Here is a 25,831-nt window from a genome sequence, read left to right as displayed (position 1 = left end):
TACAATGGGATGCCAAGTAATCTAGGATTTATAGTTCCACCATCCAAAAGCGATAAGTATGAAATGTCACCCCAAAACGAAAGATGGAAAAAAGGGTTAGAAAATACTCACCTCGATTGATGAATTGAGAAACTAATAAGTGATTGACATAAAAGGAAGCTTGTAAACGAAACGAACGAATCCGACTTGAAAGCTAATTGAAAACGGATAAATAAAACATATTAATGAACTTGAACTTTAGTTGAAACTACATTTGAAACATTGGACGAGACGGTTCGGTTGTTAATCGGGTTACCGGTTAGTTTGTTAATGATTAGGGACTCGTACATAATTAATAATAAAATATTATTTTATTGGGCTTTTAAATAGCTAAACCAATATTAAAAGAAACAAGACGAGTTTAAATCAAGAGTTCGGTTTTTATGAAAATGAATTTATAATGAAGCTTATAATAATATTATTTATGATGATGATAATAATGATAATGATAATTTTAAAAAGAAATGTTTCATATATATATATATATATAGACATGTAAGATATGACGTAAAAATAATAACCGTAACTATTATTAATAATACTAATAATAATAGTTAAAGAATAAAGATCTTAGTATTAATTAAAATGTTGTTGATAAAAATAATAATAATAATTAATAATATTGATAGTAAATAATGATATTATACTCGATGTCGGTTTGATTTCTAAACGAATTCATAATATAACTATAATGATATTTTTGATAATAATAATAATAATATGAAGATGATAATAATATGATCTTTAATAATATTAATAACAACTTTAATATTTATAATAATAATAATGATAATAATAATAGTTTTGTTAAAAGATAATAGTAATAATAATAATAATATTAATAATCTTGTTAATAATAATAATGATAATACTAATAATTATCTTGTTAATAATAATAATAATTAAAATAATGACAATCTAGTTAATAATAATAATAATGATAATAATAATAATATAATCTAGTTAATATTAATAATGATAATAATAATAATAATCTTTACGTATTTATGTTAATACTAATAGTAATAATAAATTTATTAAGTATAACAAGAAACAATACCAAAAACCGATCTAGGATGACCCGAATCTGAGACCTCTAATTTAATAAACGTACCAACCAAACCGAACCAAAATAATTAAACTCAAGAACTTATTATATCCATTTCCCGGGTGTTCATCTTTTACCCAATTCATACCAACAACGCAAACCCGATTCGTTTCAAAGTATTTGACCAAAAACATAACCGATACTACCAAACCAATTATTAACAATCAAATTCCGACAAATCGATATATGAAAATTAACAATACCAAATCCCAAATTATTTACCTTTTATATGTTTACGAGTCGTGGCTCTATACCGAGAAAGGAACCGAGCCGAAGACGGAAACAAAACAGAGAGAGAGAAGAGAGAAAGAGAGAGACCCAGAGGGAGAGTGAGAGAGAGATAGAGAGCCGAGAGAGAGTGTGAGAGCCGAGAAAGAGTTAGAGAGATATAGAGAGTCCGTGAGAGAGAGAGAGAGAGTCCGAAGAGAGAGACGAGAGAGACAGTGGTACACCGGTGGCCGGTTTTCCGGTCACTGGAAAAACGAGCAGCGAGGGGGGGGGGCTACGGGCTGCCGGAAAAACGAGGGGTGGTGGTGTCGGGTTGAGGAGGTGGCTGAGATGGTGGTGATGTAGTGGATGGTGGTGGTGGTTTAGTGGTGGTGCGTCGGGACTCGCCGGATTTCGTGGCCAGAGGCGGTGGCGGCGGCCGGAAATCGGCTGGAGGTGGGTGACGGCTGAAAGAGATAATAAGGTAGGGTTAGGGTTTGTTGGTTTATATATGATGGTTTATAAATATTTAACTTTAGCCCCTCAAGTTATAAATGTTTGGTATTTAGTTGTAAGTAAATCAATTCTTGAATAGTTTTAAGGAAAAATCACACTTTAGTCCCCTAAGGTTTATTTAACCAAACTTTTAAACTAAAACTAACGGACTTTTGACAGACCTCACACACGCTAGAGTTATAATACCGGTTCGGATTTACAAGTTTAACCTCAAATACGAAGTATAATTCATTAACATAAAACGCGAAAATCGACATGTTATAAAATGAATATAAAACGAATATAAAAGCGAGACTCAAATTTGACGAATGTCACAGATTGGTCGAGTCGGATCTTGTTGGGTTTTTGTTTTATTGTTTTGTCTTATACACACATCAACTAGTAGTAACAAGTGGAACATTTGATAATGCATTTTTATCTTACACTTTATTTAACACTTTTGGTTGTTTAATGAATACTTTGACAGAGTTAACGAATAGTGAGGAATTAAGTGTTACTTTACTTCCATAATCTAATGCCTTATCGAAAAAGAAAGGCCTTAATGATGCAATTGATTTTATCAAAAAGAATTAGACATAAGATAATGTTATATTATATGACCATTAGCCGTAAATCTAACTAGGGGTGTTTTGTTGGAGGCATTAAGCTATAGTATAAAAAGACATCATTATTTAATTAAAAATAACTGAACGACTGAGTAAAAAATGTTTTTAAACTTATTTATCTAGTAAAACTCTATTGTTAGTTAAAAAATTAACTTCACCCATTATATAATGAAATCATATATCTAAATAAGAACAATGTTGTTTGGTGAAGTCTTTTTTCTTCTTTTCATTTATTAACAAGAGAAACTTAAGTAAAAAAGCAAAGAGCAAGTACATGTATACAAGCGGATTTTTGATCCACTCCATCAACAAAATTCGACATTTACTACATCGGCTGTGAAGAGGTAGGTCCCAGCAGAGCCCAGTTGGACCCGCAAGACTCACCTTAAACAGGGACGTCTGCGCAGAGACCAACTGGATCCGCAGGACCAACCATGCTCAGAGAAGTGACGTCCTTACGCGCAGTATGCAAGCTGGTCCCGCAGGAAATGCCTCCCATGGTGAAGGACTCCGCCTGTTCCCGCAGCCTCGGATACAAGCCATGAGGGAAGGCCACCCGCGCAGCATGGCTACACGCACTAGGCACTTAACTCTCCCCAGTGTCACCTGAAGGAATGAGCAAAGGCGGGAGGGGGAAAACTCCCGCCTAAATGAGCCAGTCCGTATGATGGAGGATCTTTTGTGTGATACCTGACGAGGTACAGACAAAAGATCTGACCAAGAATGCGACAGCTCACTGACAGCAGCATGGCAGACAGCACGCCACAGCACTGTGACCAATAGCCGCCGCCTACCCACCAACTCCTGCCATACCACGTGCCTAGCCTGTAGTTGGCAGAAGAGGAAGAGTGCACGACACGCCTGCTCTGTGTCAGCCGCTACCTATCCACCACTCACAGGCAGGGCACGTGCATAGGTTACAGTTGGTAGCGTGTTGGGCCGGCTAAACCCCTTGGAAACCTACCTTCGGCTATAAATACCACAAATGGTATGATCATATCTTACGACATTATCATCATATTATACCTGATATCTGCTCTAGCAATCTCTTAATATACTTTTATATTTAAAGAGCAATCTAGTCTGATTCTCACGCCGGAGGGTGGTCACAAGGAGGAACCCCCCCCTTCTCAGTGACGAGCTCACGGTGTCTGTTTTGCAGGTTATCAGAAGAACCATCTTCCAAGGGTCTAACCCCTCGTGGGAAACATCTCTCCAACCCCCAGGTTACCAGTAATCTGTCTGGGGTCTGGTTAGTGTTTCTTCATTGGCGCCATCCGTGCATAAAGCTAGAACTACAATTTTCTCCAGTTTTTTCAAAACTTTATACAAAAGATGGTTAGAGAAATTCCGGTAACCACAACCCCAGCTATTGGGGGGAATACCGGCAACACAGTTTTTACAAACACTACTCCGGCTACCGAAGCCGGAGCAAGTGAAGTAAATTTTACGAACACTACCCCACTTACTAAAGCAGGGGCAAGTGCAGTAAATGACCGCCTACTGGGATCCACCGATACCCAGTTTGAAAAACGAAGACTCCCCCGCCAGACTCTCGACGAAGTCAAGGCATGGGCGGAGGCACGACAAAAGGAATTCCAGGCTGAGTTGAACGAACGCTTGCGTTCCGTGCAACAGGCCGACGAATTCGAATACTGGGAGGATGACTCGGAGGAATCCGACTCCGACGCGAACCCTCGTCATAAGGCAAAAGGGAAGCGTAAAGAAACGGAAACCCAACCGAAAAGGCATTTTGGACAAGCCTTCAAACCAAAAAGCATAGATGGAAGTCCACGAGACTTCTCTAAAACGTTCAGACCAAACGTTACAAATGCAGGAACGTCCAAATTTGCACGGGACATTGCTGAAGCAATTGCCCCGAAGAGTGCTAAACAAATGCCTAACATAGGCACATATGACGGCCTATCTGATCCAGACGACCATTTGAACAGGTTCATAGCGGGGGCAACCGTTAGCAATTGGACGGAACCCACGTGGTGTTACATGTTCCAAATGACGCTGGTGGGGGCCGCTAGGGCTTGGTTTGATCGTTTACCGGTTAACCACATTTACGACTGGGCAGACTTCCAGCAGAAGTTTAGCCAACACTTCAGCCAGCAGCGAAAGTATACCGAGGAGCAATGGACAATCCTCAAATGCACACGGGAAGAAGATGAATCTCTGCCAAACTTCATCACTCGCTTCAACTCAAAGAAGTTAAGTTTGGGCAATATCAGCGAGGATCTTGTTCGCGCAGCCTTCATCCAGGGCGCGCAGGACCCAGAGCTTATCCGGACCCTAACGGGTAAAGATGGAATGCCATCCACATGGGATGGCATCATGACAGCAGCCAAACGCTATGCGGAAACGGAGAAGCAACTGGGTAGAGACCTTCCGCAGAGCACAAACCTTTACACCCAGAGGACGAGAGAGGACAACGTCCTCACCGCCCGATTGAACAAAAAACGGAAGCAAGGCATTTGGCAGTCAAGGGTAAACTTTGACACCTCATCCGGCTTACAGCACCGATTGGGTGAAAGGGATAATGTAAAGCCGCACCGGAACCCCAGATGGACGCCACTTACCAAAAGCGTCACTGACATATTTGCTACTGAAGAGCTCCCATGGCCAAAGCCTCCAGAAATCCGACATCGTCACGATGCTGATCGGAGCAAGTACTGTGACTATCACAGAACAAAAGGCCACAACACTGAAGAATGCATAGACGTAAAAGACATGGTCGAAACATTCGTCAGAGATGGGACGCTCGCGCACCTCGTGGCGAAATAAAAGCTAAGCAGGCAGGCAGGTGCGTGTGGAACCACGGCTGGGGTAAACACGAATAAAAAATCAGCTTCAATAGAGACTACATGCTGCGTAAAGAACGAGATCCCGAAACAGGTGCGTGTCGGCTCGATGGCGCTCCCATCCCAACAACATGGAAGGGAGCTCATTTACACAGTTTGCATGTAAATCAATTCCAATTTGTAAAGAAAAGGCCAAGAGCCACTTCTAATGGAAATGATTCTCTCTAGAACATCGAAGCTGATGATTTTACATTTATACTTTTCTGGACACTAATATGCCGGTTTTCACCGCATAATTACGTGAAGTCATTGCATGGGAAGGCGGTCCTACCCGCACGAACCCAATAACGTGACAAACCTTCACGCAGGTCAGTTGAAGGGGAAAAAGTTCAGCACCCAAAAATGAAAGTGCCGGTCTATCCGCATGAATCATTAAGGAAACTGAATAATAACCTGTCAACAACCGCGCGTCGAACGGTTAAAACTATCCAACACTGGACGACATTCACATTACGTGAAGTCGTTGCGTGGGAAGGCGGTCTTACCCGCACGAACCCAATAACGTGGCAAACCTTCACGCAGGTCAGTTGAAGGAGTTCATCCCATTAAATGAAAGTGCCGGTCTGTCCCGCATGAATCATTCGAGGGAACTGCACCAACAACCGCGCGTCGAACGGTTCAAAACAAAATTCTTAAAAAGATGAGAAAAACCTACACGCAGGTCAGATAAGGGTAAAGTCTTGCCATCCTACTAAGTGCAAGTGACGGTTCTACCCGCACAATCACGAAAGGGGAAGCAAAACTTCACACCTATTATCAACCACGTTCAAAGGTTAACTTATCCTCAAAAGGTAAGAGAAACCTACACGCAGGTCAGATAAGGGTAAAGTTTTGCCATCCTACTAAGTGCAAGTGACGGTTTTACCCGCACAATCACGAAAGGGGAAGCAAAACTTCACACCTATTATCAACCACGTTCAAAGGTTAACTTATCCTCAAAAGGTAAGAGAAACCTACACGCAGGTCAGGTATGGGTAAAAGTTTTGCCATCCTACCAAGTGCAAGTGACGGTTCTACCCGCGCTATCACGAAAGAGGAAGCAAAACTTCACACCTATTATCAACCACGTTCAAAGGTTAACTTATCCTCAAAAAGTAAGAAAAACCTACACGCAGGTTAGATAAAAGTTAAAAGTTTAGCCATCCTACCAAGTGCAAGTGACGGTTCTACCCGCACAATCACGAAGGAGGAAGCGAAACTTTAACCCACTATCAACCACGTTCGAAGGTTCTTATTCTAAACACTTGGAAAATTGCTATTTTAAACTAAGTATGCAAGTCATAAGTTTATAAAGCAAAGAATCCAATGAAAGGAATAACAATCGTATATTTCAATGATATATTACAACAGTGGCCGGGTAACTACCCGCCTAAAAGAAATCTATACAAAGCTAAGTCTATCCTAGCAGTGGGAAGGGATCTTCAGGATCAGGCTTCAGGGCCACCTCCGCTTGGACCAGCACCGTCAGAGCGCGGCTGCCCAAGGAAAGCCTTAAGGATGTTTAGCCCATCATCAGCAGCAGCAGCTTCGTTCACCTTCTCCACCACTGGATGCGGGAAGGCAGCGTACTGGTTCACAGCTTGGTCATAAGCAGCTTCAGTATTAACATTGAATAAAGGGAAGTTGGAGGGCGGAAAGCCTCTCTCAGCAAACCCTAGACCAAGCAGGAAGCCAGTCTTCTCCCCATCCTCATGAGAAGCGTTGAGGGCTGTGCTCATCGCATCGTCATAAGAGGTCTCCGAAAGGACCCGACGCACAACCTACAAGAGAATACAAGTTAGAACATTTTCTAATTACGAGCATAAAGCGTAAAGAAAAAGTTAAAGATACCTGAGGCAACGCTTCTCGAAGCAGCCATTGGAGGGTAGCTTGACTCTCTTTGTAAGCACGTTCGGCTCCGCTCTTATCAAGGTTGGCAAGTTGAACTTCCTTGGCGGCAGCCTCTTCGACGCTTTTGAGTTTCCTTTCAGTGCGGTCAAGCACCCCCCTCTGGTCAAGGATCTCCTGCAGCTTCTTGGCATCTTCCATTGCCAAGGCGTCATGAGCATGCTGAAGAGCCTTTAATTTGCATTTAAGCTGCTCATTCTCTTCGCGAAGCGGCTCAGCAACAGCTTCAGCCTTGGCAGCCCTCTCAGTTGAGTTTCGCGCAGTCTCCTTGGCCAGCCGAAGCTGTTCATTCACAGCTTGGGCAGCCTTGGAGCGGGCCTCGAGTCGCGCCTGGACTTCAACCTCGAGGGCCTTGAATGCCTTCTCCTTCTCGGCTGCGGCAGCGGCCAACTGCCGGTTCTCCTCCCGAAGAGCCCGCGCTTCAGATACATCTTTGGCGCGAGCTGCTTTTAACTTGTCGTTTTCACGACAAAGCAGCTCGACGCGGGGCTGCGTCCGGGCCTGGAGAACCCGAAGCTCATTGGTTAGCCTACCCTCCTGGTAGCTAGCCATGGCTTCCCCCAACGCACCATGAGGAGCAGCGTGGCGAGCCCAATCCACGCACTCCACAGGGGTGCGAAGGGTTGTTCCTCGGCGTATGTTCCATCTTGGAACATACACTTCATTGGAATCCGACACTGCAAAAGAAACAAAAGCAGTTAGGAAAAGATGATAAAAATATGTAAGGGAAAAAGAACCCTACGTACCTGTAGGGTCAATAACAGGCCGATAGCCGCCAAACCCATCACCTGAACCTAAAGGAAATCCATCCAACAGGTCAGGCAGACGGGAAGGTGGCATAGATCGGCGGGAAGCCTGGCGCATACCTGATGGTCCGGCCGTCGGTGCCGGTGGCGCAGGTATAGTGGCAGCCGCTGTGGCAGCAATGGTTGGCGCCACCTCCTCAGCAACAGTAACCGCCGGCTCCGTGAAAGATGCTGTAAAAATTGCACTCACGGCCGGCGGAGACACCTTCTCAGCTGGAACAGCCTCAGGAAGGCTGGAACCAGCGGAAGCAGGCGTAGACGCCTGGGTCGACGCCTCGGGAAGGCTGACCGAGCCTACCGTCATTGGCGGGGGAATACTTGCTCCAACTCCACCCTGGAATGCGTCAACATCCACACCTGCACAAGCAAAAGTGTTAGAAAAATTTATTTGAAACAACAAATCTAGACAAGAATTATGGGGGTACTCACGGGGTTTCTTGAGCTTGAACGCACGGACGAGCGGGGGCGAACCCGATGGTGCCGGCCTCTTGACACCGGCAACCGTCGTCGTCACTGCCTCCCCGGAGGTAACAGCTACAGCCTCCGGAACGGTGGTCTCCTCACCACCGGGCTTCCCCGCCACCTCTGCATTATCTGACTCCGAGTCAGATAGGACTACCGGGTCGGCCGTAGAGGCCACCCTCTCCTTGCCTTTCCCGACGGCAGCCTTTTTCTTCCGCACCAGTGGAGGACCTTCTGCGGATTCCTCAGAAGAAGAAATGTCAACTCCAGCAGCAGGCACAGCATTGAGAGGTTCAGGGTAGAAGATAGGCTTACCTGGCCGTCGGTGGCTCAGGATCTCTTGGCCTGGCGGGTAAACCTCCACGAACCGACCCGCGGTCTGCTCTAAGATGGGCAACTCGTTCTCGTCCAGAGCACGAGTACCCATCCGCGCGGGACCATCTTCCTCCCGCGGGTTCAGGAGCGACTGAAGATCGTTCCCCTCTGAAATCAACAAGAAAGTTAGTAAAAATCGAAGTCAGCAGAATGAAACAAGACGTACCATAAGGGACAGAGTTCGAACCATATTCAAGGACGATCGGAACCTTATCCGCATTCGCCGCCTTCCACACCCGGCTCATCCCCAACATCACCATCGCCGACTCCGGAAAACGGAAAACCGGGGACTGGACCCGGAAAATCTTCGAGAACCATTCCGCCTCCTCGTAGTTGAGGGCGGGAAGGTTCGGAAGCGCCTGGCCATTCTTGAACTTCATGGCGATGGGGATGGCGCGAGCGGATATGAAGAAGAACTCTCTTCTCCATGAGCGAAGACTCCGCTCGGTGGTACAAATCTTTAAACCCTTGATACGGGTTGTAAGAGTGTACCACCCTTGGATGCACCTCCATGTATAGAAGGTCATCAGACGGTCAACGAGGGGCTCAAGGCCCAGTATCCGGCACACCCACTCAAAGTGCCGGACCTTGGCAATGGCCATGGGGTGCACCTCTGTCAGGTGCACACCGTGCCTCTCTAGTACACGGTACACAAACTTTGTCAACGGAAACCTAAGGTTTCCGTAGACAAAGAATGCAGCATAAACCCCGATCTTGCCACTAGGGGCATCGTACACAGTATGGTGGGGTTCAGGAAACTCAGGCTCGAGAGACTCGAGCATGAACTTCCTGACGATATACTGGTACAGATCGACAGGAAGAGAGCACTGGCATTCGCCAGCAGTCCTCTGGTCATCAGCATCATGAGAAGACATGGTGGAAGAAAGACGAAAAAGAGATTTCAGGGTAATGCTTTACTGAACAGAAAAATTCGCCGGAAATTACTTGAGAAGAAGAGATGAAAGTGGAAAGTGTGGATTGCAAATAACCCTCCCCCCCTTTATATAGTAATCGCAATTAATGCGGTGAATTTAATGCGGAGGAGAGAGAAATCAAATGTGCAATGAAACTATGACACGTGGCAAAAAGCAGACTGACAACAGCTGTTGACAGGACGTGTGCCAGTAATTTCGCGGCCACGCGCCCGAAAAATCGCGCCCACGCGCCTGAAAAAGCGTCTGGAATGACCATATAATGTCACGTCACCATAACTTCCTGCACGTCCTGACGCAGTCAGAAGAAACCGTCGCGCGACGTTCCAGAGGTTTGGACTGTTCCTATCTTTCCACCAACCTTTCGAATTTCAAAATTCAAAATTTAAAAAAAAAAAAAAAAAGAAGCGGGAAAATACCCCCTTTCCTTGGCGAACAAGTAACCATAAGACGGATGCGGGTACAGTGTTAAGGCAAAACCCTTCACATACCTAGCACCCGCAGGGAATTGAAGCCAAGAAAACCTTGGCGAACAAGTAACCATAAGACGGATGCGGGTACAGTGTTAAGGCAAAACCCTTCACATACCTAGCACCCGCAGGGAATTGAAGCCAAGAAAACCTTGGCGAACAAGTAACCATAAGACGGATGCGGGTACAGTGTTAAGGCAAAACCCTTCACATACCTAGCACCCGCAGGGAATTGAAGCCAAGTACCTCGGCAACCAAGTAACTATAAGACAGGTGCGGGTACAGTGTAAAGGCAAAACCCTTCACATACCTAGCACCCGCAGGGAATTGACGCCAGGAATACCTTGGAAGTAAAGTAACCGTAAGACGAGCGCAGGTACAGTGTTAAGGCAAAACCCTTCACATACCTAGCGCTCCGCTGGGAATTGAAACCAAGAAGGATCTTCTGGGCAATGCTTGCGGAAAAGGAAATAACATCCCCGCATAGCGGGAACGTCGAGAACTACGTTGTTTGAAGCTCCAGGATGGAATTGGTGGTTTTAACATAATTGATCACTATGTTCAAAACTACCAAAACCTCATGGAGAATCCACACAACTGGGACTCAATGCTCCTGACCTGCGAGGAGGTTACAGACCTACCCGCATCATACCCAAAGACCAAGCAGGAAACTCGGGCATTTCTGCAAGTGACAAGGACTTCCCATGGAAAACCTTACAAAACCCTTTTCAAAACCCTTTTAAGTCCAAAAGTTCACCTCACTTTATTAAACACGCATGAGAAGAACATTGGACTGGGGGGACTTGAAGAGGTAGGTCACAGCAGAGCCCAGTTGGACCCGCAAGACTCACCTTAAACAGGGACGTCTGCGCAGAGACCAACTGGATCCGCAGGACCAACCATGCTCAGAGAAGTGACGTCCTTACGCGCAGTATGCAAGCTGGTCCCGCAGGAAATGCCTCCCATGGTGAAGGACTCCGCCTGTTCCCGCAGCCTCGGATACAAGCCATGAGGGAAGGCCACCCGCGCAGCATGGCTACACGCACTAGGCACTTAACTCTCCCCAGTGTCACCTGAAGGAATGAGCAAAGGCGGGAGGGGGAAAACTCCCGCCTAAATGAGCCAGTCCGTATGATGGAGGATCTTTTGTGTGATACCTGACGAGGTACAGACAAAAGATCTGACCAAGAATGCGACAGCTCACTGACAGCAGCATGGCAGACAGCACGCCACAGCACTGTGACCAATAGCCGCCGCCTACCCACCAACTCCTGCCATACCACGTGCCTAGCCTGTAGTTGGCAGAAGAGGAAGAGTGCACGACACGCCTGCTCTGTGTCAGCCGCTACCTATCCACCACTCACAGGCAGGGCACGTGCATAGGTTACAGTTGGTAGCGTGTTGGGCCGGCTAAACCCCTTGGAAACCTACCTTCGGCTATAAATACCCCAATGGTATGATCATCTTATATTATCATATTATCATCATATTATACCTGATATCTGCTCTAGCAATCTCTTAATATACTTTTATATTTAAAGAGCAATCTAGTCTGATTCTCACGCCGGAGGGTGGTCACAAGGAGGAACCCCCCCCCTTCTCAGTGACGAGCTCACGGTGTCTGTTTTGCAGGTTATCAGAAGAACCATCTTCCAAGGGTCTAACCCCTCGTGGGAAACATCTCTCCAACCCCCAGGTTACCAGTAATCTGTCTGGGGTCTGGTTAGTGTTTCTTCAATTAACAACACACTGAAATAGTCAAATAGAAAACAAACCTGTAAGAAATCATATAAGTCATCACTCACGCGCTGCTCGTTGTGTCGAATGTCTCGTTTATCTGAGCTGTAACTAAATCCGGTTCCAATAGGTTGGATGCCTGGATGCCAACAAACATATAATGTTGTACACTTATATCACAAGTTATTAAAATTTAAAAACATACAGATTAAATAAGTAATGGGAAATCAACAAATAGATAAATTAATAATAATGTTACCTGATCCCATCCATATTCATTCCAGACAAGAGAACCGTTGTTTTGAATTTTCAAAGGGCCATTTTCATAAAAGAGTGCAAGCTCACTGCTGCATACCGGTCCTCCGGTCAACCAGATAACAACAGGATCCGTTTTACGACCCCTCGTTTTGACGAAAAAGATATTGTCAATTAGCAGTGTACCAACTACCAAGGATCAACAACCTCAATAGTAGTATGTCTGCAATTGTAAATCATAGTATCATAAGTTTCGGTTTCACCAACTTCTAGTAAACACAGCTAAACTAGGGATGAACGGTACCGACCGGTACCGGTACCGAAAATACCGATCCCGAAAATCGGAAATTCTTGGTACCGGCACCGAAATATTCGGTTCGGTTGATGGTACCGGTACCGAGGGTAAAAAATCGAGAAATACCGGTACCGTACCGATCCCGAAACTTAAAACTTTGGTACAGATTCGGTACCGACGGTACCAAATCGGTACCGATTTTGCTATCCCTAAACTAAACTGTATTTTAGGATACAAAGAGTTATCTTTCACCGTGTTCTTTAAATCCAAACTTGTATTTGGTTGTGAATCACTTATTTACTATTCAAGTTCATTAATCTCCAACCCTACTGAAGTCAAGTAGTGCAAGCTTAATAACTTCAAAAATCAAGTGAATTAAAGTACTTAGGGCTCAAATTGTGCTAATAATTGAGCTAATTCAGCATCAACTTTGTAATATATAAACTCAGGTTCTTATTCTTTTCGTCGAATTCGAATCAAAATCGTTATTTCAGTTCTTCATATCTCATATGTAAAGATAAAGAAATTTAGCAAATCCAAGTAATTAGGGTCAAACTGTACGAAAATTTCAAAGATGTCAACATATATTTTGTAACGATTAGAGAAAATTTTAAAATCGTACCTCCTGGTGTAGTAATTAGGATTAGACAGTGGTTGCGTTGGTGATGATACCGGCGGTGGTCGGTGGCGCCTCACCAGCCGCGCCATAATCTGGAATAATCTGAGGCGGAAGTAGAGATCAGGTGTAAAATGGCATCGCTCGATTTGAGGCGTTCGTGGCTGGTGATGAATTCCATGGCCGGCCGTGGTGTTTGGATTCCGGTGTTCTTGGCTGAAAGGAGAGATATGAGGGTGGTAGAGTTTTGAGGGAAGAGAGAAAGAACGGTGGGTTTTGGTATAATTTATTAGGTCAAATTAAATGGGTTTGGTTATTATACATTGGGATGTTAAAAGACTTTTAAATTTTTGAGTGAAAGATGACAGGCATGGATGACACGCAAATTTATTTTTGCAACTTATGACACTAGTTTTATGACGTACAAAAATGAGTGTCAAAAATCTTATAATTTTCAAAAATTATGACATTGTTCTAATGACTCCCACAATTGCTTGTCATAAATCGACGCGTGTCATTGTGCACGTATCATGGAAGCCCTTTTTTCTAGTAGTGCTCGGTGTTTAACATTAAATCATTGAAGTTGAATATTATAATTATAATCTATATGAATAACGATTTACTATATGAACTATCTATCATTTATTTATATGACTTTTTTGTGTGATATAAAAGGTTTGCAACAAGAATATCAATATTTAGTTTTCAATATTTAATTTTCAACATTTTCTTTCATAACTCAAGACAAAAATGCTCCATAAACACATATTTTATGACTTGATTTATACTTTTTTATACATTCAAATATATTTAATTTAATATGCCTTATAATACAAATTACTTAATTAAAAGCATTCAAATTTTTAAACAAAAAATCTGTTTCAATCCATTTCCACTATTTTCGCTTTCCAAAAATCATTTAGGATATGAAAACCTAGAATATCATTTTCATTAGTTACTTAAATTATTTCAATATTATATTTACTTAGTAATTTTATTTTTAGACAAATACAATGATTTGAGGTTATGTTAGTTTTACATGTTGGGTAGTACATAATTGAAGTGTCTATTATAGTTTATATTCAAAATAATAAAGCTATATACAAATTATTATTTTTTAAAAAAATTTTACCGTTATTTGAACATGGCTTTAAGGTTAATATGTCTTTGTCATTTTTCATTCATATGAAATAAAACAAATCATTTTGTTATATTTAAATTTTGGATTTTATATGTTTCTTGATTATACAATTGTTAATTTTAATATATAAAATTAATTAAAATTTGTCATATGCAGAATATTAATAACAACAAATAATTTATCATGATTAATCAATTTCCGATTTTAATAATGATTATATCATCAACGTTTAGGTAAAAAATTTTTTCGGGATAATCATGTTTTTTTATAAACATGAGCAAATGATCTCAAATGACATCATATATATTTATTGATCAAAAAGTATGCTATTTTATGTGTATGAATATTTTTTTGTTAGTTTCATGGATATATATTATAATTTATCTAGGGTCGCGGTATGTACTTGAATAACCTTATTTGTCACACAGACATCTATGTATGGCTATATCAAGAGTTATAAGCAGACATATGTATTACCTTATAAAGAGTCATAAGCAAACATGGACTAAAGATTTTGATTTTTGATAAACGATGACCAACCAATACAATCACAAATGTAGTGTACAAGGAAGGTTTTACTCCCTCCGTCCAATTAAAAGTGTTAATATTTCTTTCTTTGTTTGTCCTATTACAAATGTCTACTTTCAAAATTTATTAGTCAATTTCCAAATTTACCCTTAAACACACACAATAACATTAATAACCAATATTGATGGACCCAATTTCCAAGGGCGTTATTGTTATTTTGGTAAGCAAGAAAAGTAATCATTTAATCTACCTTAAACTTTGTGTTTTTCAAACCATGACATTTCTAATGGGATGGAAGGAGTACTTATTTGTAACATATTTGTGTAATCAATCGTATTTATGTAATTTCTGTAATCTTCATATAAATTGTAATTGTATTAACAATATATGATTATTTTGTTGACTGTAATTCATTTAATGGTTAAAGTTTAAAATTTTCATTAATTACCCGTATAATACACGGGCCTCAATCTAGTATTGGATAAAAGAACCTGGTTAATAAGCAAAAGAGTTGGTTTTATTATATAAAAAATGTAATATGATCTAATTTCCACTAAACAACTAAGCTTCATTACATTTAAAACGTTTCTAAAAATACAATAAGGCCTGCTTAATAAAACGAGATTGTACATCAAGGATACATCCCATTATTATATAGTGATCTTTTTATGGGCGAGAAAATAGTACATGAAATAAATACGAATAAAAATATTTCATGAAAATTGTAGCAACAGCGGTAATAGATAAGGATATGTGGGGTTTACCTGACGAACCTAGGAAGGATAGTTTCTAATGGCAATTCTTGTAATTATGTAATTATCTAAGGGTCTTTTAAGTGACAGAAATTGATATAAAGCAGTGCATACCCTCATCCATAGTCACACTAAACTAGAAACATTAATCTTTCTTTAACAAAATGCAGAAGCTCTTTGCGATCTTAGTGGTTGTGTTCGTATGTGCAACCGCCAATGGCGTTCTATCCTTCACTGACGGTTAGTTTGTTTCGTTCATATCATGGAATATATTAAACTTTCATTCGTTTCGAATTTATTGTTGATTGTTATTTATGAATGGTGTTACATTTTACATGAAGTACATGATCAATAAACACTTTATTGTTATGAGAAAAGTGATTAAAAAACATGTTACATAATTTTTGTTGATCACATATCCAAAGCATGTATCAAACACTATATTTATATTTATAGATTTAACCTTGTATTAGTAATCAAGAATTTACCATAATAATCTTGTTACAATTAAAAAAATAACCCGACTTGTCAACTTAGGTCATAATGTCATATTCACTGACTTGTGAGTACAGTATGAATTACGAATAATTATGACTTATTTTAGCAATGTGTATGTGATTTTCGATTCAAATCATTATTAGCTAGAAAATTATAACCCGTTTTGCTCGTGATTCATCAGTGTTATAGTTTTCAGTGCTTTTGTTTGATAGTTGCTTCGCTTTGATTACGACTTATTGTAGCGATGCATATGTAACTTTTTGTCTCTTGTCTCTTAGGTGATTTCGTCATTTCAAGAAATGCGAACTTATTATTGATCATGATTCATGAATCTTTATAGTTTTCTGCGTGTTTGTTTGATTGCTATCATGCCTTGATTACGACTTATTTATTGTGATCTTGTTACTCGTTCGCCTTCTATATGTAATGGCCATAGTCTCAAAATGTGTATACCAAATTAACTAGAGTAGGTGAAATTTGAAATTAAGGTACAGAATTTGACCATTCAATAAAAGTAGTTATTACAAATTAAAGCTAAACTGAACCTTTTAATGTGATTTAACTTTTTTTTTTTGAATGGCAAATTGGCTATTTCTTAAACTCCTAAACACCTATATATACATAACACCACCACAGCCCAGGTTCGATCCTGGGCATCCACCAAAGAAGGGAATCCCTCCTACCACTAGGCCAAAGCCTAAGTGGCAATGTGATTTAACTTGATAGAAATTATTTATGTTAAAAAAAATAAGAAATTATTGATCACATAGACTAATCAGGCTGTTGAAGTTTTAAAGGTGAAGTGTAACTGTGAATCCACATCTAGCTGCTACGTATGTACTGTGGTCCAACCTCAAAGCTATAAATGTGGAATAATAAATACTAAATAGAATTCAAATCTGTAAACTCTTTACATTTCAATACTACAGCTAAAGATATCAGAAAAATGATTCACCTGTCTTAAGTATGCCCAACAACCATATCTAGATAAATTAAAACGAGAGATATATATCTGTTACACGTACTTTAAACTATATGAATTAATATATATATATATATATTGAAAGATCATTTGGATCAAGGACGAGACATTGACCTACCCGATCGTCAATTCATCATCATTTCACTCAAAAAATCCACTACAAATGAGAAAACCGTTGTCCTAATCTGAAACCAGTCGGGCTTTAAACCAAAATCTCCCCGTTTTTTAATTAGCAATGAGTTAGGGGATCACATTCTTAGCGTGTTCATTATTACCATGAGATTGTCAGATATTAATATTTATCTATCCACGTGTTAAATGGTAAAAGCAGCCTCTGTAAATATGCCAAAATCAAAGCTAAGGTTGAATTTTTCGATCTTATTTTATTAACCAACTACAATTTAAAAGGATAAATTACAAAAAAAAAAGAAGAATATAAATATAAGATTAAATAATTTCACAAAATGATTTAATTATAACAGAGAACCAGGTAAGCGATCAACAACTTACGTCACAACCCCTTCAGTATAAACCGTTTTATTTGAAATTTTGGCCGACTAATTATCATATTGTTTTATGACCCATACTTCTGTCACACAATTCCTTTTCGGCCTCGTTGTCTTTTTTCCTTTGTGAACATGTCGACCATGTTCCTCACTTTTCCAAAAATCTCAACAACACGACAAACATATACAGTACCATTAGTCACGTGATCTAGGACATTCCACGTGATGACATGCTGGCAGCACTCCATGAGAAGTAGTGGCAAAAAGCAACTGGTCCCCTAACCCATTGCTAATTATAGAGTATAGACTACAGCCAAAGATATATACTAGCTACTGTTCGTTCACACCGACCAGCTAGATCAACACGTTTTAAAATATTACTATAACTATAGATAGCGGTGGTTGTCGGTTGCGCTGGCGAAATTGACGTGAGTCGCAATTGTATTGGTTTGTATTCGTATAACTTATGATATCAAAAGGTATATTTAAAAAAAAAGGTTATGCTGAAGTATCAAAATAAAAAGTTAAAAACATAAAAACAAATGCCAGTACAGATTTTAATAATACCAAAACCGAAGTTAAGGAAAGTTTATGAACACATGTTATAATGTAAAGATCAAATTGAATGATAAATAAATGAATTACAAACTTATATTACTTATATATGTAAAATGTAATGTTCCTACATGATTGGATAGCAAAATTCAATTATTATAAAGTTTAACATGTGTATATTTAATTAAAATTTAAGGAATATTACCAAATGGTCAATTCGAATACGGCCCGAAACCGTCCCAAATGAAGGGTACACGAGTGATAGACCCAAAGGCGATACCAAACTGGGAGCTCACCGGGTTTGTTGAGTACATAAAATCGGGACAAAAACAAGGAGACATGTTGCTAGTTGTGCCCGAAGGCGCGTATGCAGTTAGGTTAGGTGAGGATGCTTCAATAAAGACCAAGGTGAAGGTGACAAAAGGGTTGTTTTATTCGGTCATGTTTAATGTTGCTAGAACATGTGCCCAAGAGGAGAAGTTGAATGTTTCGGTGTCACCAAATTCTGAGCCTAATGATTGGGGAATCTTGCCAATGCAAACCATGTATAGTAGCAATGGTTGGGATACATACTCGTGGGGGTTCTTTGCTGAAGCTGATAATATTGAGATCGTGATTCATAACCCGAGCGTCGAGAAAGATCCGGCATGTGGTCCTCTTATTGATTCTGTTGCATTGAAGGCATTATACCCTCCTAGAAGAACCAATAGTAAGATAAATTGTTCTGGACTTCACGGTTTTGTTTCCCTAGTTTGTGCTTTTAAGGACATTTTGGGTCAAACCACTAACTATGGTTCGAAAACAACAAACCAGCCCAGCATGGGCGGGAGGTTAAATGGTTTGTTATCGTTTTGACTATATAATTAAACCGATTTTTTTTGTTTAAACCCTTTTCTATATTTGGCATCGTTAGTTAATATCATTTTTTAAATAATAAATATTTTAGTGAATGGAAAATCACAAAAAAAAAAAATAATAAACTGAAGAAAAAAAAGGTATTTTGACTAAATATATTAGCAATATGTCCATTGATTGAATAAAAATATGTATTTGCCCCACGAGATAATAAAATTGTTTGGATTTCAAATTGGCTGACATTCTTCCAAAATATAAAAATGTATAAAAAAAATAAAGATTAAACGGTATATTAAAAGTTTCAAAAAGATCGAAACATTAAACCGTAAACCAAACTGTTCAAACCGTTTTAATCTCAAACGGCTTACATGCTTTAGTTTAAATCACACGTGGCTGAAATGAGATGCTAATATAATTTTCAATATGTTTTTTAATTTCAGCTAATATGTTGAAGAATGGTGATTTTGAGGAGGGTCCTTTCGTGTTGCCCAAAACCGATGTTGGCGGAGTTCTAATTCCTCCAAACATCGAGGACGACCATTCACCACTCCCTGGTTGGATGATCGAGTCACTAAAAGCCGTAAAATACTTAGATGCAGAGCACTTTGCAGTGCCCAAAGGAAAACGAGCGGTAGAGTTAATAGCTGGTAAAGAAAGTGCCATTGCACAAGTGGTCAAGACCATCCCTGGCAAAGTATACGCTCTTTCTTTTGTTGTTGGAGATGCCAACAATGCGTGTGAGGGATCCATGGTTGTAGAAGCCTTTGCAGGCAAAAACACCCTTAGAGTACCCTATGAGTCTAAAGGCAAGGGCGGGTACAAACAAGCAGTTCTTAAGTTTAAGGCCGTGACAACACGTACACGTGTGAGGTTTTTAAGCACATTTTATCAAATGAAGACCGACGGTTCCCTTTGTGGTCCGATCATTGATGATGTGAGATTGGTCGGCGTTCGGTATGCTAAACATGCTTGATTTGTTTTACTTGTTTCGTGTGGCGTAGGGGGTGCTTGATCACCCCTTATGATGTTATTTAGCATGTTATGTATGTTAATGTTGTTTCTGTTGTGTACTAGAAACAAAATCATGTTTAATTGATGTTTACATGAATAGATAAATCAAAGTAATTATTTTATTATTACTGACCAAATATTATTCCTAGTAACCTGATATATAATTGTAATGAATATATTCAAACACAATAATTAAGATTATTAAATCGTGTTGGTGGTGTTATGATATAATAAGCTTCTGATTAAGAATAAGTAATGACATGGCATGATTAATAGTAATTAATTTAAGATAGTTACTAAACAATATAATTCAAATTGACAGCCATAGAGATGTCACATGGGGATCGAGGATCAACGAGTTGAACAAAAGATACATAGGTGCACTAAAATAATATAAGTCGCTTGAATCACTGACGGTTGTCATAAGACACAGATGAAACGGAAAAATATATATATATTTAAACATTTTAAATTTATAATTTCAATTTGCGTAATCGAGTTGTCTATGTTTTTCTTATTTTGAATGTTTAACCTATGTCCTATAACTTTTAAATCTTAATGTTAGGTGTGAGCAAAAAACGGTTCAGAACCGCTAGAACCGAGGAACCGGAACCGAACCGGTGTCTCAGAACCGCTAACTTGTTTTACCCTGTGGTTCTCGGTTCTCATAATTAGCATTAAACGGTTCGCGATTCGGTTCCGGGTAAAACCGACGGTTCTAGACTTGGAACCGAAGAACTGGAATATTAAAAACGTTTTAACTAAATTGACCAATTCCAAATTTTTATAGAGTAACTTATTAACCGGCATCCATTCAATCATTCTTTAATTCAAATCTTCTTTCTTTACGTTCAAGACCTAGCAACCATGATCAATTTTGATTTAAGTTATCAAGGTAATTTAATATAAAATGATATGATCTTCTTTTAATCTATCGTTGCTAATGATTTTTTTAACTTCAACAATTATGTTTTAATCAAAAATATAACAGATGTTCATATTGTAATCTAAATTATTTTTACCGTGAAAGAAGACATATAATTATATAAACTTGTTTCGTAATTTGCAAAGTTTGCACAACTCATTTGATAAATATACAACGGAACCGGTTCTTTCTGGCCATAATCGATTAGCGAGAACCAACTTTGTCGGTTCTGGAACCGGACCGGTTTACGTAGGTTCCGATTCGGTCTAAATTTCAGTCATTTTCGGTTCCGGTTCGGTTCTCGCGGTTCTGAACCGTTGCACAGCCCTACTTAATGTTTTCCTATACATGGTTTGAATGTTTTTCCTATACACACAAAAAAAGGTTCAACTGCTGATCGATACTCTCTATACAGACCGTGTATTTTTATTTATCGAACATTTTAACTTCTATCATAAACAGGATGGAGGGGAACCTGCTTATGACAAGTAGTGATTATTTTAAGGGTTGTTTGTTAGCCTTTTAATGATTATTAAAAGACTACCACTTAATGGTTTATAGGCTCGTATTATAAAAAAAGTCACGTTTATGTGGATTTTGCTCATGTTAAGACACCATTGTTATGATAAAGTTGTTTGAAGAAATATTTCAGAAATATCATGTTAGAAGTCATGGGAAGAGTGTCCATCAAGTTGGAACAAACTGCTTTTTTTACTTGGAAGTTTTCAATTTGTATATACTTTTCAAGATTCTTTGTTCTATATTTTGTAATGAAGTTGTGTACTCAAAAGTCTTTTTATATCTAGTTAGCTTCTTTGTAAGTTGGCGTTTAGTTTGCAGCAATCGAGTATTCTATATGTGAATTTCATAATCTTTTTTTATACATCTTAACATATGAAGACTGATGGTGCTCTTTGTGCCCCTATCACATATAAAATTTTGTGTTCAAGTTAAACATGCTTAAATTGTTTTATTATTATTATTATTATTATTATTATTTTTTTTATAAAATCTAGCAAGAGATTATATCATTATATATAGTTCATTATATGTCATAAAAACCTATATGTTAAAAATATTTATTTGTTACTTTTGTTTATCGTATATTCAGCTATGGTATGGTTTATAAGTTTATTTGTTAAGCTTTGGATTACTCAATTTTTAATATTAACTTATTTGGGAATAAATTTGCTTGTCGCTTTAGTTGGTTTGTTGTTTGGTTGTTAGTACACTTGGGCTTCTAGCTTTTCGTGAGTTACCATTTTTTTTGTTTATAATATGGGCCTTAACTTTTTTTATTATATGGATTATGGATAGGTGTCTGTAAGTAATATAAGATAGAGCTGGCCCAATCACTTGAATGTACGAGCCCATGGTCCGATTGTGCAAATTAAAGAAAAAACTAGTGTGGCACTGTGGCCCACTAGAGGTGAACATAACAGTTAACCGGTTTTTTCTTAACCGTTTTTTTAATAGTCTAACCGGTTATAAACCGATTAGAGTAATACCGGTTAGTAACCGGTTACGATGTTCACCTCTAGGCCCAACTACCCTGGTCTTTTGGGGCTAAATAAAACCCACACAGGTGCATAACAGGTAAATAACCTAAGGGCATTCGTAGACATAAAAAGTGAACAATATTCGTAGACAAAACCCGAACCGAGTCCGGTCAAAACCTGAACCGAAACCAATTGTAACTTGATAAAGAAGCCGGTTTTAACCGAATAAAAACTAGTCATAAACCATTTTTAACTTTTATTGACTCAACCAAACCGGTTTTAAGTTTTAAACCGGTTTGTGCACATGTATGTACCCCCTGCTAGGAGTGTCCAAAAAGCCCGAACCCGATTAACCCGACGTGGACCCGAATAAGCTAATTAGGGTCGGGTTATATAGGGTCAAAAAGTGTTTATCGGGAATTCGAGTTAACCTGAATAACCCGAATTGTTAATAGAGTCGGGTTTCAAATTTGTTTTTAGAAAAAACTCAGGTTTCAGGTTAGTTTTTTTATTTTTAAAAACCCGAATAACCCGACCTAATTAACCCGAAACCCGATCAAATTAAACTACCCCCGTGCGGCCGTGCCTCACCTGGCTTATAGAAAAGTTATTTTCCTTTTTCTATAATACTTTTTTTCTAAAATAACGTGTTACAAAAATACGTGCATGATATACAATTCAAACCATTACCTCCCTGGACGCACGGGTAAATACTTTCACTTAAATATTCATTTCCACACCACATAAAAAAAACATTTTGTTGTAAAACAAAGAAAAGTTCCCAGTGGGCGATTCAGATCAACCGCCGAAAACCTAGGGTTCCGGTGACCATGTTCCGACGAGCCTCTTCTAAACTCCTATCCTTCCGATCCGCCGCCAGACCTCACCGCATCCTCACCTCCTCTCCCTCGCCGGTGACTCCCCGCTCGTCCGCCACCGTCGTCACACGTCACTTCTCCGGTTCGTTATTTTATCCTCTCAGATCCGTATTTAATTAAAATATCTTATTACTTGTTTGTTGTGTTTAATTGTTACGTTGTGTGTTGTATTTGATAGGAAATGTTACGAAGAAGGTGGAGGATGTGATGCCTATTGCCACTGGTCACGAACGTGAGGAGCTTCAAGCTGAGCTTGAGGTGGTTATAATTGTGGAATTATTATTATTATTATTATTATTTAGTTATAATTTGTTATTTACTTTTGGTATTGATTGTTATTTGTTGTTTTGTGTAAATAGGGAAGGGATATTTTGGATATTAATTTTCCTGAAGGTCCGTTTGGTACCAAGGTAAGTGAAATGATTATTGTGCAATAAAAACGTTATGTTATATTCATGCCGGTAGTAACTTAAATGTTGTAAACAAAAGTGTATGATATGGATGTGTGCCAAATTAGGTCTAGTTTTTATGAAGTTGAACACTTGAGTTAGTCTGTAATGTCGAGTCTATAAGAAGTCATGTAAATACTAATTTTAATGGAAATTTTTTCAAGCAGTGATAATAAGTTAGCAGGACATATACATGATAATTCATGTGAGCTAACAGCTTGCTTGAGGGCACTCTAGTACTCTACTATTAATAGTTTTACAAAAAAAATCATATCTTCACGACTCTATTTGTATGTGGTTTATCAGTTTGTGTATGTGCTAAGAAGTAAGTAAGTAAGAACTATGTGTTTGCTTTATTGTATTACGCTCACTAAGAAACTTTGTATGATTTATTTCGAGCGAATGTAATTCAAAGAGGACATTAGTAGTCAATTTTTTATCTTAAAGAAAGGACATTGGCCGCATTCTAACTTTTATAAAATTTAACCATTTGATTACAAAAAAGTTTTTGCATGATGATTGTCATGAATAAACTTTCATAATTTGTTTTTTAAGAACTGATATGGCCTTTAGTTTTTCGAAAGCATTAAACATACGTTGACGTTGAACCGTTTCTGAATGTTTGTTATTTTGTTGCATGTAGGAAGCTCCTGCTGTGGTGAAATCCTACTATGATCAAAGAATTGTGGGTTGCCCTGGGGCTGAAGGCGGTGAGTCAATTCTAGTTCTTTTTTATATTCATTAACAATGCATTCTTTGACTTTTTTTATAGGCTAGATATGTTTGTGTGTTCAATAACTTGTTAACAATATTATATTCTTTTTGTCATACAGAGGATGAGCATTATGTTGTTTGGTTTTGGCTAAAGAAAGGTGAACCACATGAGTGCCCAGTATGCTCACAATATTTTAAGGTCAGTACATCTTAATGAAGTTGATCATTACCGAATGTACCCTTTGACCTGAGTCAGCCTTTGACCTGTATCTGGTTGTTTTGCAGTTGGAGGTAGTGGGCCCAGGTGGGCTTCCAGATGGGCTTGATGAAGATGACCATCATCACTAATTGCATTTACAATATTATGCCGGAATAAGAATCTGGTGAGAGATAACTGAGACTTGAAAGTTCTGCAGTGTCAGGATTTAAAAAGGTCGTGCGTTTTGTTTGTTTGATTATATGTTTACTTTACTGTTTGTTTTTGGCTGATGGCTAAATGAGAGCATGCATACTGCATACATTCTTTTTTGTTTGTGAATCGCGACATCATTGCTTGAATGCATTCAAAATAATTTATGGTCACTAACTTAAGGTTTTAGTGATTCTATTCAAAATTATTTACCATTGCACTTGATGTGATGTATTTAAATGATGCTCTAAACATGCTTCGCATAATGCGCTATGTTTCGCATGACATGATTTAGAGGAGGAAAAGTGAACACACAACAAAAAAATAGAGCATAAAACGGTGCAGAACATTCACGTATGTGCTCGCATTGTGCATCAATCGGTTTCTTCAGTTTTGGATCGTTTTTTCGAACTTCATGCATACTCCTACTTGTAATGTTATAAACGAGCCAGATTAGCAAATAATGAAAGTTAAAATTTTTTTTGTATTGTTATATGTATATAATAAAAATATGTTTAAAACTTAAAAGGGTGGACAGGAAAATGTGCAACTGCATAATGTAAATCAAATTAACTTGCAATTGTAATCATTTAAGCACTGTACATTAGTTAGCTTTCTGTAATGTATAGGTGCTCCAGTTCAGAAACGCCCAACAAGATTATAAAAACTAGTAATTTAATGAACCCAGCCCAGAATAGAATATAAAGAGACTACCAACAAACAAACAGAACTCCCAGCGTTTTCCGAATAGCGTTTCACATAAATCACCACATGGTTTTCTTTCACTTCCTACACATTAAATTAATGTCATAAACATATAAATTGATAATAAAAAAGGTTGATCATTGATGATACATTCATTAACAACCACTAACCTGCTCAACAATGTCATTTAGAGTGATTAAATCGTAATGTGTATGAGGGTCATCGGGCACACTAGTTGAAACTTGCA

General features: G+C 38.9%; 2 protein-coding genes across 2 annotated transcripts in view; both read left to right on the top strand.

The window, feature by feature from the left end:
* LOC143557251 (cytochrome c oxidase subunit 5b-1, mitochondrial-like) overlaps positions 1-25,052 on the top strand; it is an 87,494-nt gene extending 62,442 nt beyond the window's left edge. The window contains exons 2-7 of the mRNA XM_077046367.1: positions 23,203-23,389; positions 23,486-23,565; positions 23,667-23,717; positions 24,400-24,466; positions 24,590-24,669; positions 24,756-25,052. Of these exons, the coding sequence (XP_076902482.1) occupies positions 23,260-23,389; positions 23,486-23,565; positions 23,667-23,717; positions 24,400-24,466; positions 24,590-24,669; positions 24,756-24,818 (471 nt within the window). The 5' untranslated portion in view covers positions 23,203-23,259 and the 3' untranslated portion in view covers positions 24,819-25,052. The remainder of the gene's footprint in view (positions 1-23,202; positions 23,390-23,485; positions 23,566-23,666; positions 23,718-24,399; positions 24,467-24,589; positions 24,670-24,755) is intronic.
* Positions 15,709-20,129, top strand: LOC143557248 (BIIDXI-like protein At5g11420). The gene is made up of 3 exons (XM_077046365.1): positions 15,709-15,838; positions 18,336-18,848; positions 19,435-20,129. Exons 1-3 carry the CDS (start codon positions 15,763-15,765, stop codon positions 19,965-19,967), a joined length of 1,122 nt encoding a protein of 373 aa, XP_076902480.1. The 5' UTR covers positions 15,709-15,762; the 3' UTR covers positions 19,968-20,129.
* Positions 25,053-25,831: the final 779 nt, after the last annotated feature.

Source organism: Bidens hawaiensis, unplaced genomic scaffold (genome assembly GCF_021521415.1).
Source record: "Bidens hawaiensis isolate Kalapana, Puna unplaced genomic scaffold, B.hawaiensis_p1.1 tig00018849_1, whole genome shotgun sequence".
In the NCBI taxonomy this organism is placed as follows: Eukaryota; Viridiplantae; Streptophyta; class Magnoliopsida; order Asterales; family Asteraceae; genus Bidens; species Bidens hawaiensis.
The sequence above is the reverse complement of the archived record's forward strand: the minus strand, read 5'-3'. Positions and strand labels throughout refer to the sequence as shown.